Raw genomic sequence first — 12,329 nt, 5'->3', positions numbered from 1 at the left:
ATAGCAGGGGCACCCTCCATGTCCAAAAGGAGGCCAAAAGAGGGGGATGTGCTCGCACGCTGAGTCGAACAGCGGTCGGGTCAGATGATGAGATTGCTGCGAACCACAACGACCAATGATAACCACCTACACTATACAAGCTGGATGTTAGTTAATTCCCAAATGGGCCTATGAGGATGGACAGAGAAGACGTAGCGCTTTCGAAACATCTGAGTCTCATCTGGATACATGCACAGCTTGGCACTATATGGTCCGTTGAAGAGAAGGGGGCGCCCGTCCGAGATCCAACCTCTGATGCCTGATTGGAGGGTGGGTGACGACATTCTTCTGTCTGGGAACACAAGGGAACAACACACGAAAACAAACACTACTGAGTGTCCTGAGGGAACGGGGTGCTGGGCGTAACGGGGCGGCTAGGGGAACGGGGCGGACGGACTGGAGTGGGGACCGGGAGGCGAAGGCGGTGCTCAGCGTTGTAGCTGCCATCATCGCTGTATTGGGAGGGCTGGTCGTCGTTGTAGTCCTCGGCGAACCGCTCGGTACCAAGGTCCTCGGGGGTAGCAAACTCTTCTTGAATGAAGGGCTCGGTTTCAGGCTCCTCTTGGACGAATTGCTCGGTGTCAAGCTGTGCTTTGGCGTGGTTGTCATTGGCAAGCTCCTCGTTGGCCAGTTGCTCGTTGGCAAGCTGCACGGTGGCAAACTGCACAGTTGCGAATTGAACGCTGGCATCCCCTCCGCTGTCCGTCGGGGTGGCAATGGCGGTCCACGACGTCGGAGTGCTCGAGCTGCAGTCATCAAAGTTGGTCTGGTTCTGAGCCGGGACCGCGACGAGGAGGGGAGGGACCGTGGCAGTGGCAATGTTGAAGGTGGCACTCTCGCCGTCGCCGTACCTGCCCATGTCGAGGGAGACCTTCTCAAGCGCCTCCTCGGTAAAGCGCATGAAGGGAGGTTCGAGAATGTCGATGCTGACCCGGGGTGCGAGGGAGTCTGCGATCAGCGGCGTCTGGCGAAGGCCACGTACTGAGGGGTTCGTCCTTGGACAGCTTCTTGCCCTTGCGCGCTGCTGTCAGTCGTTGATCACAGCCATCTGATCCTACGGAGAGTGAAATAGTTGCCAACCAACGCCATGAGGACTTCTGTCAGCGACCAGGCCCATATGGGTTACTCACGTTTGCGGTCGCCACCGCTCGGACGGGCCGAGACGACTTTGCAGTCGTCTACCGGAACCTCTTGGGCGATTGGAATTGGGGCAGCCATGACTGAGGCGGTCAATGGTGGCCACTGGGACCAACTCACCAGCTGGACCTTGCTTGTCCTTGCGAAACAACTTCCAGAAGAGTACCATTGCAGCGGGGAAGAGTGAGTGGGTAACGACGAAGAAAGGCAAGGCTTGTGGGAAGAAGCATTACCGGTGAAAAGCACACAGTCTCTACAGGCCACACAAGGCGCGAGGTCGGCTGTCGGCTCGCACCTCGCATGCGGCAAATGGAGGACGTGTTTGTGTTTGTGTTTACATATGTGCTGACATTTCTGTCCGCTATCGAAACGATCCAGAGGCCAGAGGCCAGAGGTAGAGCCGGCCCCAAGAAGCAGTAGAAACAACCCAGATCCGGTCAGCGATATCAGCGATATCAATGACGTCTCAATTTCAACCATTTTTTCCTGTTTCGGCGGAACGCCGCTACTGCATCTTGCCTCTTGGCATCACACGACATGCTATCACTTACAGAATGGTTCAAGTGCACGCCGTCAGAGAGTGGTGGCAGACAGCGTCATCATCCCTGGGCGATAATCTCGTTATGTCGTGTGATCTCGATCCACCTGTCCCGGTTCTGGCTTCCGTGCACCATGGCGCCCGATGCACGCGACCACATTGTAGTCGCCCATGTCCACCCTCCCAGGATCCCAGTCCTGCACGAGAACTCGGACTGTCCACAGGTCCACACCCTACGTAGGCAGTTCCCAATGCCGGATGCATACGACCCAATGAGATATTCTCATCCCGGAGCCCACATCATGTCATGCTTGTGTGTCGTGTTTGTTGTCAGTGACCCAGTGGAGTAACGCCACCACCGCTGCTCGCCTTCTCTGATGCTATGGGGACCCGAGTTGGTTTGCGTTGGACGCACACAAGGTATTGTTTACATACTTGACGACATGCTACACGGTCCCGAAAAGCACAGCAATACAAACACTAATACCGAACGCCATCAGCAGAGTGGCGGCTGGTCGTTTACGCGCCAAGGCCGAGTCCCCCCATCCAAACAGTCTGACGCTCGGTGGGAAAGCCGCTGCTCGCCCTCTTCACGTGTTCCATAATCTCGGCCACGCTCGGCTCGTCGTCATCGTTGAGGTGGTGCCGACGGGTGGCAAGGAGGAGGAAGATGATGGCGTCGTGGGCGAGCGGAGCACCCTTGTCCTCAAGCTCGAGCAGCTCGAGCATGTCGCTAACGGGGTAGCCGCCGCTGCCACGAAAGGCCATTACGTCCCACCATGCAGCGTGGGTTGCAAAGGCCCACTTGACCTCGGCGTTGACGTTGGCAACCTCGCGGCCAAGGGCGGTGCTCTCGTCCTGGCTGGCGCTGACCAGTGAGCACTTTGCTTTGCAGACTCGAGGAATGGCAGCACAACTCACCAGAAGACCTTGCGCAGCTGGGCGTGGAAGCTGTAGCCCCCACACCCAAAAGCCGTGCTGAGCGCGTGCATTGCCGACACGAACGCTATGGCCGTTTGCCTCTCCCTTTCGACCTGCTGTTCCTGTACAGTCAGCATCGCGCTGCGTGTGATGCCACCCTACCGCGAACAGGTAAGTGATTCGGCCGTGGAGGAGGGCGATATCGGTCCCAAGATGAGCGACTTTGGCCTTGAGCGCGTCGACCTCTTCCCTCAGCGTTGCAGCCTATGGTGGTTCAGTGAGAGGACACAGGTCACCGATGTTTCGATATCTTACACGCGCGTAGGTCGGCTACGTAAACGCGTCAGCTGCGGCTCACATCACATTTCAGTACATACGTTGGTGCGCTCGCCGCTGGTGTCGGCCACGTACACCATCTTCTGAGAGGGTCCTGTGGCGAGATGACGGACGGCCTTGCCTGGGTCGTGGTTGGGTTGGTCGTTCGGTGTTAGAGCATGAGTCTGCTCGTTGTGCTTGTGCCAAAGTTGCCTCTGCAGTGGTGTCCACTATCTGTTGCACCTGGACCGTACACGCTCGAGAGGGACCTGACGCACAGGATAATGAGATGGTGGTGGCTATGGTGTGATGGTGTGCAAAGAGAGAGTGGGTAGAGTGTTCCAGGATGAGCGTGGATCCAAACAATGCACCAAAACACGACAAAAAGCGCAAAAAGTGATTCTCCGCCAGGGAGTTGAACCCTGCTCTACCGCGATATTCCATTAGGAAACTCCCTATTGAGAGGCGGTTATACTAACCGATATACTAGCGAAGATGTTATATTTGTTACATAATCACTGTGGACACATTACGACAGTGTCTAATTAGACGGTCGAAATGGCCCTGGTCGCCCCGTTTGTCGTCATAATCCACCCACACCTCGCCCGGCCGACGGAGTCGAATGGCGTCCATTTGTACACCACCTTCATTGTTTCCTCTGCCCACTCTGCACACGATCATTTACCAACAACAACAACAACAACAAACAAACAACAACCCACTCAAAGCATTGGCCACCATGGGCGACTCCACGCCGCTCACACTGCGCGCCGACCTGCCATACCCCATCACTCTGACCCGGCTGGTCCTCGTCCCCGGTCAGCCTGTACGGCGCGGCGACCGGCTGCTCGAGTACAGCTTTCTGTCCGCGACACAGCGCAAAGAGAATGAGGCGGCGCTCAAGCAGGGCAAGACTGTCCCGCCCGAAAAGCACAAGAACGACATGGTGGGCTCGTGGGAGAGCCCCATCGACGGCGAGATTGTGCGGTGGGGCGAGGCCGCCAAGACCGGGACTGTGATTGAGCGCCGGCAAGCGAGGTGAGTAGAGCGAGGGGGATGTGTGTGGTCAAGGTGCGTTGGATAAGCTGCTGACAGGGAAAAAAGCAAACCCCTCGTCTGGGTCGAGCAGCCGTGTACCCACCCCGTCCAGATCCACGGCATGTGCGGGGTGTGTGGTGCAGACTTGACAAAGTGAGTGTGTCTGTCGCAACATGATCGCGCGAAACCCGCTGATGACATTTTCTCTAGTGACGACTACCTCTCCCGCCCCGCCGCCGAGGAGCCTGGTCCGTCGCGGTATCCGGGCAGCTTTGAGCTCGCTCACGATGCGCTGGGTGTGACCGTCTCCACCAACGAGGCGAAGCGACTGGAGACATTATCGCGAGACACGCTGTTGTCGTCGCGCCGCCTGTCACTCATTGTCGACCTGGACCAGACCATCATCCATACCACCGTGGATCCGACGGTGGGCGAGTGGATGAACGAGATCATGGAGGACGAGGAGGAGGAGAGGCGGGCGAAGGAGGAGGAAGAGGAAAAGGAGAAGAAGGACAAGGCCGTGGAAGAGGGTGGGGAAGGCGACAAGAGTGCAGTGCGGAGCACGACGCCGCCAATGTCCCCACCCCCCAAGCGCGAGAAGAATCCCAATGCCGAGGCGCTCAAAGACGTGGCGCGCTTCCAGCTCGCCGACGACCTGCCTCCCGGAGCAGTAAAGACCAAGGGACGCAGGCCCGAGCCCGTGAGGTGGTACTACACCAAGCCAAGGTGGGTTACATGCGAAACATTGGCCCGACTAACCCCACAGGCCCGGACTTACCAAGTTTCTCTCGTCTTTGAGCGAGCTCTACGAAATGCACGTCTATACGATGGGCACACGGACATACGCGGACGCCATCTGCCGCGTCATCGACCCCGAGGGCAAGATCTTTGGCGGTCGTATCTTGTCGCGTGACGAGAGTGGGAGTGAGTGGAAGCTGCCAACATGGTGATAGCCAGCTGACCCCATTCTCCAGGCATGAGCTCCAAATCCCTTGTCCGCCTCTTCCCCACCGACCAAAGCATGGTCGTCGTCATCGACGACCGCTCAGACGTCTGGGGCGACTGCCCCAACCTGGTCAAAGTGGTTCCGTACGATTTCTTCATCGGCATAGGAGACATTAACGGCTCGTTTCTCCCGCCCACCCAGCCGGCAGTGACGCCCATCCCTGCCGCCGCTGCTGCTGCCGCCGCGTCGTCGCCGAGCACGGCCGCGTCGAGTCCCGGGCCCGAGACGCCGCCCGAGATCCCGAGCACCGAGGACGGCCTGCTGCTCCAGTCCAAGCTGCTTGACGACCTGGCGGAGAAGCGGCCGCTGGCGAAGCTGGAGGAGGAGACGGAGCGTGCCGAGGAGGAGGCGGAGAGTGCGGCCGAGGCGGCAGAAGCTGAGGGATCAGGCAAGCCTGAAAAGGACGCAACGGCCGAGCCCCAGGCGGCACAAGCGCCTGCTGCCCAGGCTCACCACCCGCACCCGCACCCGCACCACCGCAAGCAGCTGCTCAACCCGGAAGACCACGAGCTGGAACGAGTTGCAGGAGTGAGTCGAACACCGCACCTGCTGATCTGCGCTGACGCTTTGTTTAGATCCTCCGCGAAGTCCACTCGGGCTTCTACAAGGCATTCGACGACCGCGTGCCCGGCTCAAATGCCATGCCACTGCAGTGCGACACGCCGCTCCTCATCCAGGAGATCAAGGACCAAGTGCTCTCGGGCTGCGTCATTGCCTTTACGGGCGTGATCCCGCGCAACGTCGTTCCCGAGCGGTCGGATATCTGGCAGACGGCGGAATCGTTTGGCGCGCTGTGCGTGCACGAGCTCAACGATAAAGTCACACACCTGGTGACGGCCACGCTGGGCACCGAGAAGATGCACCGCGCCGCGCGCATGCCGCGGACCCAGGTCGTGTGGCTGACGTGGCTGCAAACGAGCATTGCGCTGTGGCGGCGCGAGCCCGAGGACCCCTTCCTCGCCCACCGGCCGAGTACGGGGTCGGGGTCGCGCGGCGTCAACTCGCGCGCCGACTCGGAGGACGCCAAGCAGGCAGAGGGCGGCGGCGGCGGCGGCGGTGCTGCCTTTGGGCGCGCGCGGGAACCCGAGACGGACGCCGACGGCGACACGCCCATGACGGAGGAATCGGGCGACACCGAGAGCGAGGGCCCCGTGGACGCGGACGGCCACCATGTCTCCGAGGACGACCTGGCGCAGGACGCGGCAGTGTTCGACGCGGCATGGGACGACGACGCGCAGGCCGAGTTTGACAAGTTTCTCGAAGACGGCAGCGACGACGACGACGACGACGACGACGAAGCCCACACGGCGACGGACGGCGGCGACAACGACGACAGCAGCAGCGACGACGAGCCCGTCAACCGGTCGCGCTCGCGCGCCGAGACGCCGTCTGTGTGGTCGCGCGCGGCGACGCCGGGCCCGTCCATCCTCTCGCGAGCGGGCACGCCTGGTCCCGAACAAGATCCCAAGCACGTCCGGTACGCCGACGAGGAGAACCAGCCGCTGGAGAGTGTCCGGCAGCCGCAGCCGGGGGACATTTCCTCGTTCCCCGCCTTGCCGCCGCGCAAGCGCGCACGACTGCTGTTGACGGCGCCGACGGACGATGACGACGTGCCCGAGGCCAACCGGATGAACTACACTGCGCCGGGGAGCTACGGCAAAGAAAAAGGGGAGGCGAACGGGGACATGGGGCCCGAGACGGATGGGGAGGGGACAGAGGGGACGGGTGGCGGCGCGTCCGAGGCGGAGAGCGAAGACGAGTTTGCGCAGATGCTCGCCGACAGCCTCGCCGAGGAGTAGGAGTAGTGGGGTGGTAGCCAGCAGCATCAGAAGGGAGGTCGCAGCACTGCATAATGCACAATCACAGTACAAGCCACACAAACGAGTACTAACCAACCCGGTCCTCGGTCTAATGAGCACACGACACACCCTCTACGCCGGCGTGCGCGGCGGCAGCGTAAAGTTGCGCCTGTTGAGCAACATGCCCTTGATAGCGCGCACCTCGCGCCGCACCGCGTCCCACTCCTCGCTCTTGGCCGCGGGCAGTCCCATCGGGCTCGTCTCGTGGCCGTGTCCATGCCCGTGACCGTGGGGCGAGCTGCCGCCGCCGATCCCGCCGCCGGCTTTGGCGAGGTTGGCGCCGAGCGTGCCGAGGCCGACCTTGCCCGTCGCGGCGCCGGGCACGCCCGCCCACGGGTTACTCGAAGACGCGCCGACGCCGCGCGCAAAGATCTCGCGGTGTAGGCCGCCCGTGTACGTCTCGAGGGTGGACACGAGCGAGGTGCGCGTCGTGGCCGTGGCGTCGAGCGAGGACGCGAGGTCGCGCAGCGCAGACGACAGCGGCGACACGTCGCCGAACAGCTTGGCCGGGCCCGGTTCCGAGTCGAGCAGCGCGTCGGCCGCGGTGTGGATCGACGCCGAGCGCGGCGAGTCCGGGACGGCGGTCGTGCGCGCCAGCGCCAGGTCCTTGCCAGTGTCCTTGTCCTTGCCTGCGTCCTTGTCCTTTGCGTCCTTGCGCTCCGAGTCGCGCGTGCGCGCGCGCACGAGCTCGCCGCCCGCCCCACTGCGCACACTCACGACCGAGCGCGCCTCGTCGTCCTCGACCACGTCGGTGAAAATGTCCATGACGCGGATCTCGCGCAGCCTGTCGACGATGGCGCGCCACCGCTCGCGCTGGGGCGCGACGAGGGCTGCGCGCGCGCTAAACGTCGCGTGCAGCAGAGGCAAGAGGAACGCAGACCAGATCCCCGCCACGACGGCGCTTCCACCCAGCACGAGCGAGACGATGTATGCCAGCCGCTTGAGCTGGGCCGGGAGCGTGGTGATGCGTAGCGTGGTGGGCGCGTGGGCCAGGTGGTGGACGGGCGGCGGGGACGCGTACGCTGGTGCGGCGGCGAACGCGGCGTGGGTGGATGTCGCGGCGGCTGCGGTGCCGAGCACGGCGGGGGCGACGGCTGCGATGGAGCTGGCGCCGATGGACGGGGTGGGTGGGGTGGTTGTTAGGGGAGGAGCAGGAAGCGGGGCGGACGAAGCCGACGGGGTGTCCGTGGGCGCGATTGCTGCTGGTGGAGGAGGGGGAGGCGCGGAGGGTGCCGCTGCAGGAGCAGCTGCAGCTGTGGGTGGTGGTGCTGGCAGTGTCATGGGCGGGGGAGGTGGTGGGGGCTCGTTGTTGGACATTGTGGACGGTGGAGATGGATGGAATGGATGAGAGAGATGGAGAGAGAGATGGATCCGGCGTCGGGAATGGCAGAAAGCCGGCGGGGACAGAGCCGGCCAGCGTCGTCCCCCAGGTGGTGCCAACGGGGACACCGCGGAGGAGACGCGATGCCGCCGCCGCCGCCAAACGAAATGACGCACTGGTCGTCTGGTCTCATTCTTGCATCGTCCATCGTCCATCGTCCATCCATCGTCCGTCATGGCACAACCATCACAACGTGAGTCCCCCGTCTCTACCACTCCTATAAGCACCCATGCAGCTGGCCCACATATGAGGGCAGCTGCGATGCGTGTTGCTCGCCATCCGGGGGTCGCCGCTGCGACGCGACTGCCCCCCCCCCATCTCCATCACACTTGCCGCATGGACATGTTCGCGGCCACCTACCCGTCCACTCGCTGACGCACCCACTCCAGCATCCTCAACAGCACCGACACCCGCACCAGCTGCCGTGGCCGCGCTCGACACGTACAAGGCCAAGGACCCAGCCAAGAGTGCGTTTGCCGTAGATTTCATCTTGACGAGCGCGACCGAGGTCGTGTTGTTGGTGGCGAGGGGAAGAGCATAAACTGGGCCATGGGCAGGCAGGTAGCTGTACATCAATCGCAAACTACCTGCTGGACGCCCATTCTTCTGCGCTCGCTGTTGCTAGTTGCTGGTGGAGCGCGTCCACCGGCTACATACCCCAGCGCTCCTCGCCGACGGGACCCCATCAACCTCCTCCCCCCCCCCCAGCTTCCTTCCTCCCGTCCTCCCTCTCGCCAGCTTAACGATCTGCGTCTTCGTCCTAAAGCTGACAGTGCTCTTCCACTCCACACAGTCGTCGTGCGCTTCAAGTCCATCGGCTCGGCACCCATCATGAAGAACAACGTCTTCAAGGTCACGGCGGGAAACAAGTTCCAGGCGGTCATTGTGTTCCTGCGGGGACAGTTGGGGATCAAGGCGAGCGATTCGTTGGTGAGTGTGTTTGGACGGGAGAATGAGGGGGGAAGAGGAGTGAGGGAAGGTCGTTATACGCGCTCTCGCGAGCGGACCGGCGTGCTCGTCCACACCAGAGTTCAGACCTCGGCCCATGGGAGGTGTCCAGTGCTGGTCCTTCCTGCTGCCATGATGACCGTCGGTGCTGGCGATGGTGTACCCCTGGTGTGGCTGCGTTGTCCCACAAGTTGGTTCCCTCTTATGCCCGATGGGCGACGGACATGAGTTGTCCTCCACGGCTGGCTTCAACTCGCCGTCCTTGTCCGCCTCTCCCTCCCTTGCCCTCCCCACCGGTCCTCTCCACAAACAACAGCTGACACCTCTCCTCTCTTGCAGTTTACATACATCAACGGCGCCTTTGCCCCTACACCAGACGACACGGTCGGGAGCCTGTTTGAGTGTTTCGGGACGGACAACCACTTGATTGTCAACTACAGCAACACGCAGGCCTGGGGATAGGCCCAAGGTGCGCGCTATCATCCCCTTATGCTGTGTACTAGACCCCCCTTTTTGTTTAGGAAGAGCCACGATGTTAATGTCACGACTATCGACGCGCACGAGCTGCATGGGAACACGCGACGCGGCAGAGATCGCTGAAGGTAACACTGCATTGCCTGGCTACAACGTGAGCCGTGGCGACTCTCTCTCTCTGTTTTCTTTTTTTACTGCACAAACCCGCCTCGAACGAAACCAAGCTCCTCGACCGCTTTCAGCCCCGCTCAGAGCGACGCAACAAGCTTGTCAGCTTCGGCAATGTACGCCTTGACCTCCTTCTGCTTCTCCGCCGCCTGCTCCGGCGTCACCTCGACCCTCTGGCGGGGCACTTTGAGCCCACGCTTGGTTCCCTCGCGCTCGCGCACCCTCTCGACCCACTTGGCGAGTTGCGGGTACGCGGCCATGTCGATGCCCATGCGGCCATAGCTCGAGACCCACGTCCACGCGTTCAGGTCGGCGAGCGAATACTTGTTGCCGACGAGGTACGATCCGCCGCCGGGGGCAGAGGGCTGCAGGCCGTCCTCGAGGACCGAGAACAGGCGCTCAACCTCGACGACGTAGCGCCGGATCGCGAACGCGTCCTTGTACTTTTGGTTGCTGCGGGGAGGGAGGGTTGTGTCAGCGTGGCTATCGCGTAGGACGCAAGGCGGAGGCAGGTAGTGGCCAGCTGCGGGCTAGCGTCGTGGCCCTCTCCAGCTGGCTGTGCCACCGACCCCCGAGACACCAGCCGCACTCACAGAAAGTAGCCCGCCTGGCCCTGCATGGGTCCGATACCGCCATGCGCGAAGAAGATCCACGATACCATGTCTGCGCGCTCGCCGGCGTCCTTGAACGAGAGCTTGTAGTCGGTGTCTGGGGGTGTGTGTCAGTCGGGGTGGTGATCGCAAGGGCAGCTAGGCTGACCAGGACGAAGCTATTCTCGCCACATAGTCAAACAACGACGCACCGTACTGCTCTGCGATCCACAGGAGGATGCTAGCGGTCTCAAAGACGCGCTGTCCGCCCGCATTGTCGTCGACGATGGCCGGGATGCGGCCGTTGGGGTTGATCTTGAGGAAGGCCGGGAGCTGGGGCGTGGGCGTCAGTGAACAGTGTATAGGGAGGGCGTGTCCAGCCACGACCACGAGACGTATCGCTTCGTCCAGCTAGCCCCGGTGCTCGGGCAGCTGGCGAATGCTAGCCCGCACAACCCAGTCCGACTGGGCCAGTCCCCACACTCCCCGACAACACACCTTTTGCTCATTCTTGCCAAAGTCCAGGACAAAAATGTCGTAGCTGAGCTGGTCCTTGGCCTTGTCCGGGTACGCGATGCGCATCTCCTCGAGACACAGGCTTGCCTTGTAGCCGTTGGGCGTGCCCTGGGTGTACAGGTGGATCTTGGGCGGGCCTTGTCCCGGGACGGTGGGGGTGTCGGGTGCGATGGCGGCTGGGAGGGACATTGTTGTTGTTGTTGTTGCTGCTGCTGACGAGTAGTAGTGGTAGCCGAGGGACGGGAGACGGTGGAGGACGGGTGCGACGAGGGGTAGCTGGGCGATGCGGGATGCGACGAGGGTACGTGCGAGGGTGATGTTGAAGAGCATGTGTAGGAGGGAGAGGGAGAGAGTGAGAAAGCGGAAAGAACGTGGCCGTGGGTGGGATAAGCGACGATGCGAGAGATCTGGTGAATCAGCCAGAGCGTGTGTCGTCATTGTCGTCGTCTCTCGGCCTCTTCCGTGCCCGATGGGGGGGGGGGATTATCAGTCAGCAATCACAGCCGGTTTGTTGACGCGGAGTGTCTCTAGATCCCTCGTGTCACTACCAATATGCATAGCCCGTGGGCTCTCTAACATGCTGCCACTCTGGATTCCAGCTTCGTTTTGCATGCATTACCTCGTCGAGGCCTGCGAACGGCAGAGCAGCAAAGACGGGTCTGGTCATATCCCCCGTCCCCACGGTATTGACGGCATGCCACACGTAAACGACGATCGATTGGAATGGTATTGCTGTCACGTCTTGTGCCCATCGCTCTTTACGTTGTGTCCATCTCACCTACACCTCACACACCCTCCTCTATCCATCCACCAGCATCCTGCTCACTGGCCAACACTGGCGAGCACCCACACCCCTCTGGACCAGACCTTCCTGGGGACGAGATTGTGGGAACCGAACAGAGGAATGTGCGACGCTCTCGAACCCTCCGACCCAACACTATGGACGCGCAAAGGCGCCTTCAACCTGCAACCTCTCGAGCGACATCCCGTGCACCGCATAGCTATATGCTATCTGCGGTGCCAAGATGTCCAGCTGAACACACGATGGAGAGAGACGCTCCCATCGTTCGTTCCAAAGGTCGTTTCCATCGGCGCCGAACCTCCATCGAGTCCCTCGCTCGTGCCGTGGCGTCGTCGCCGTCGTCGTCGCCGTCAAGAGGCCCTGCCTGCAAACACTTTTGGGATCTCGAGGCCCTCGCCTGGTGACGGCCGCCGACGCCAAACATGCCTCGGCCTCAGTCATGTTCAGCATATGCAGCCCCCCATTTGCCAAGCTCACGCCGTCACTGGGCAGAGCACCTCCGTCGCGAGTGTGAATATGCAGGCCGAGGCCAGGAGGCCCAGGTACACTGTCCACAGGGACGTGAGAAGGGACCAGCCCTGTATGCCCCGCACACCT

At 61.8% G+C, this 12,329-nt stretch overlaps 6 protein-coding genes and 2 non-coding genes across 8 annotated transcripts; 2 read left to right on the top strand and 6 right to left on the bottom strand.

Moving 5' to 3' along the window:
* Window positions 1-49: 49 nt before the first annotated feature.
* EHS24_006531 lies at window positions 50-141 on the bottom strand. Its single transcript has one exon. It is a non-coding gene; the product is annotated as a tRNA-His (tRNA).
* Window positions 142-367: 226 nt separating this feature from the next.
* Window positions 368-1,345, bottom strand: EHS24_006530 (uncharacterized protein; the record flags this gene model as incomplete). The annotated part of the gene is made up of 3 exons (XM_028621960.1): window positions 368-965; window positions 1,022-1,063; window positions 1,170-1,345. The coding sequence occupies 3 exons, from the start codon at window positions 1,343-1,345 to the stop codon at window positions 368-370; spliced, it is 816 nt and encodes a 271-aa protein (XP_028478412.1).
* Window positions 1,346-2,044: 699 nt separating this feature from the next.
* Window positions 2,045-3,051, bottom strand: EHS24_006529 (uncharacterized protein; the record flags this gene model as incomplete). The annotated part of the gene is made up of 7 exons (XM_028621959.1): window positions 2,045-2,094; window positions 2,150-2,160; window positions 2,238-2,576; window positions 2,636-2,751; window positions 2,798-2,899; window positions 2,951-2,965; window positions 3,013-3,051. 7 exons carry the CDS (start codon window positions 3,049-3,051, stop codon window positions 2,045-2,047), a joined length of 672 nt encoding a protein of 223 aa, XP_028478411.1.
* Window positions 3,052-3,350: 299 nt separating this feature from the next.
* Window positions 3,351-3,446, bottom strand: EHS24_006528. Its single transcript has one exon. It is a non-coding gene; the product is annotated as a tRNA-Glu (tRNA).
* Window positions 3,447-3,689: 243 nt separating this feature from the next.
* On the top strand, window positions 3,690-6,793 carry FCP1 (Carboxy-terminal domain (CTD) phosphatase; the record flags this gene model as incomplete). Its single annotated transcript, XM_028621958.1, has 6 exons — window positions 3,690-3,988; window positions 4,055-4,141; window positions 4,199-4,714; window positions 4,755-4,912; window positions 4,963-5,522; window positions 5,570-6,793. The coding sequence occupies 6 exons, from the start codon at window positions 3,690-3,692 to the stop codon at window positions 6,791-6,793; spliced, it is 2,844 nt and encodes a 947-aa protein (XP_028478410.1).
* A 132-nt stretch (window positions 6,794-6,925) lies between these two features.
* On the bottom strand, window positions 6,926-8,170 carry EHS24_006526 (uncharacterized protein; the record flags this gene model as incomplete). Its single annotated transcript, XM_028621957.1, has 1 exon — window positions 6,926-8,170. One exon carries the CDS (start codon window positions 8,168-8,170, stop codon window positions 6,926-6,928), a length of 1,245 nt encoding a protein of 414 aa, XP_028478409.1.
* A 238-nt stretch (window positions 8,171-8,408) lies between these two features.
* ATG12 (Ubiquitin-like protein) lies at window positions 8,409-9,644 on the top strand (the record flags this gene model as incomplete). Its single annotated transcript, XM_028621956.1, has 4 exons — window positions 8,409-8,427; window positions 8,624-8,701; window positions 9,028-9,164; window positions 9,522-9,644. The coding sequence occupies 4 exons, from the start codon at window positions 8,409-8,411 to the stop codon at window positions 9,642-9,644; spliced, it is 357 nt and encodes a 118-aa protein (XP_028478408.1).
* Window positions 9,645-9,904: 260 nt separating this feature from the next.
* On the bottom strand, window positions 9,905-11,260 carry EHS24_006524 (uncharacterized protein; the record flags this gene model as incomplete). The annotated part of the gene is made up of 4 exons (XM_028621955.1): window positions 9,905-10,277; window positions 10,418-10,532; window positions 10,627-10,747; window positions 10,913-11,260. The coding sequence occupies 4 exons, from the start codon at window positions 11,258-11,260 to the stop codon at window positions 9,905-9,907; spliced, it is 957 nt and encodes a 318-aa protein (XP_028478407.1).
* Between the last annotated feature and the right edge of the window lie 1,069 nt (window positions 11,261-12,329).

The sequence above is a fragment of the Apiotrichum porosum genome, assembly GCF_003942205.1.
Source record: "Apiotrichum porosum strain DSM 27194 chromosome Unknown scaffold_3, whole genome shotgun sequence".
NCBI classification, from domain to species: domain Eukaryota; kingdom Fungi; phylum Basidiomycota; class Tremellomycetes; order Trichosporonales; family Trichosporonaceae; genus Apiotrichum; species Apiotrichum porosum.
The sequence above is the reverse complement of the archived record's forward strand: the minus strand, read 5'-3'. Positions and strand labels throughout refer to the sequence as shown.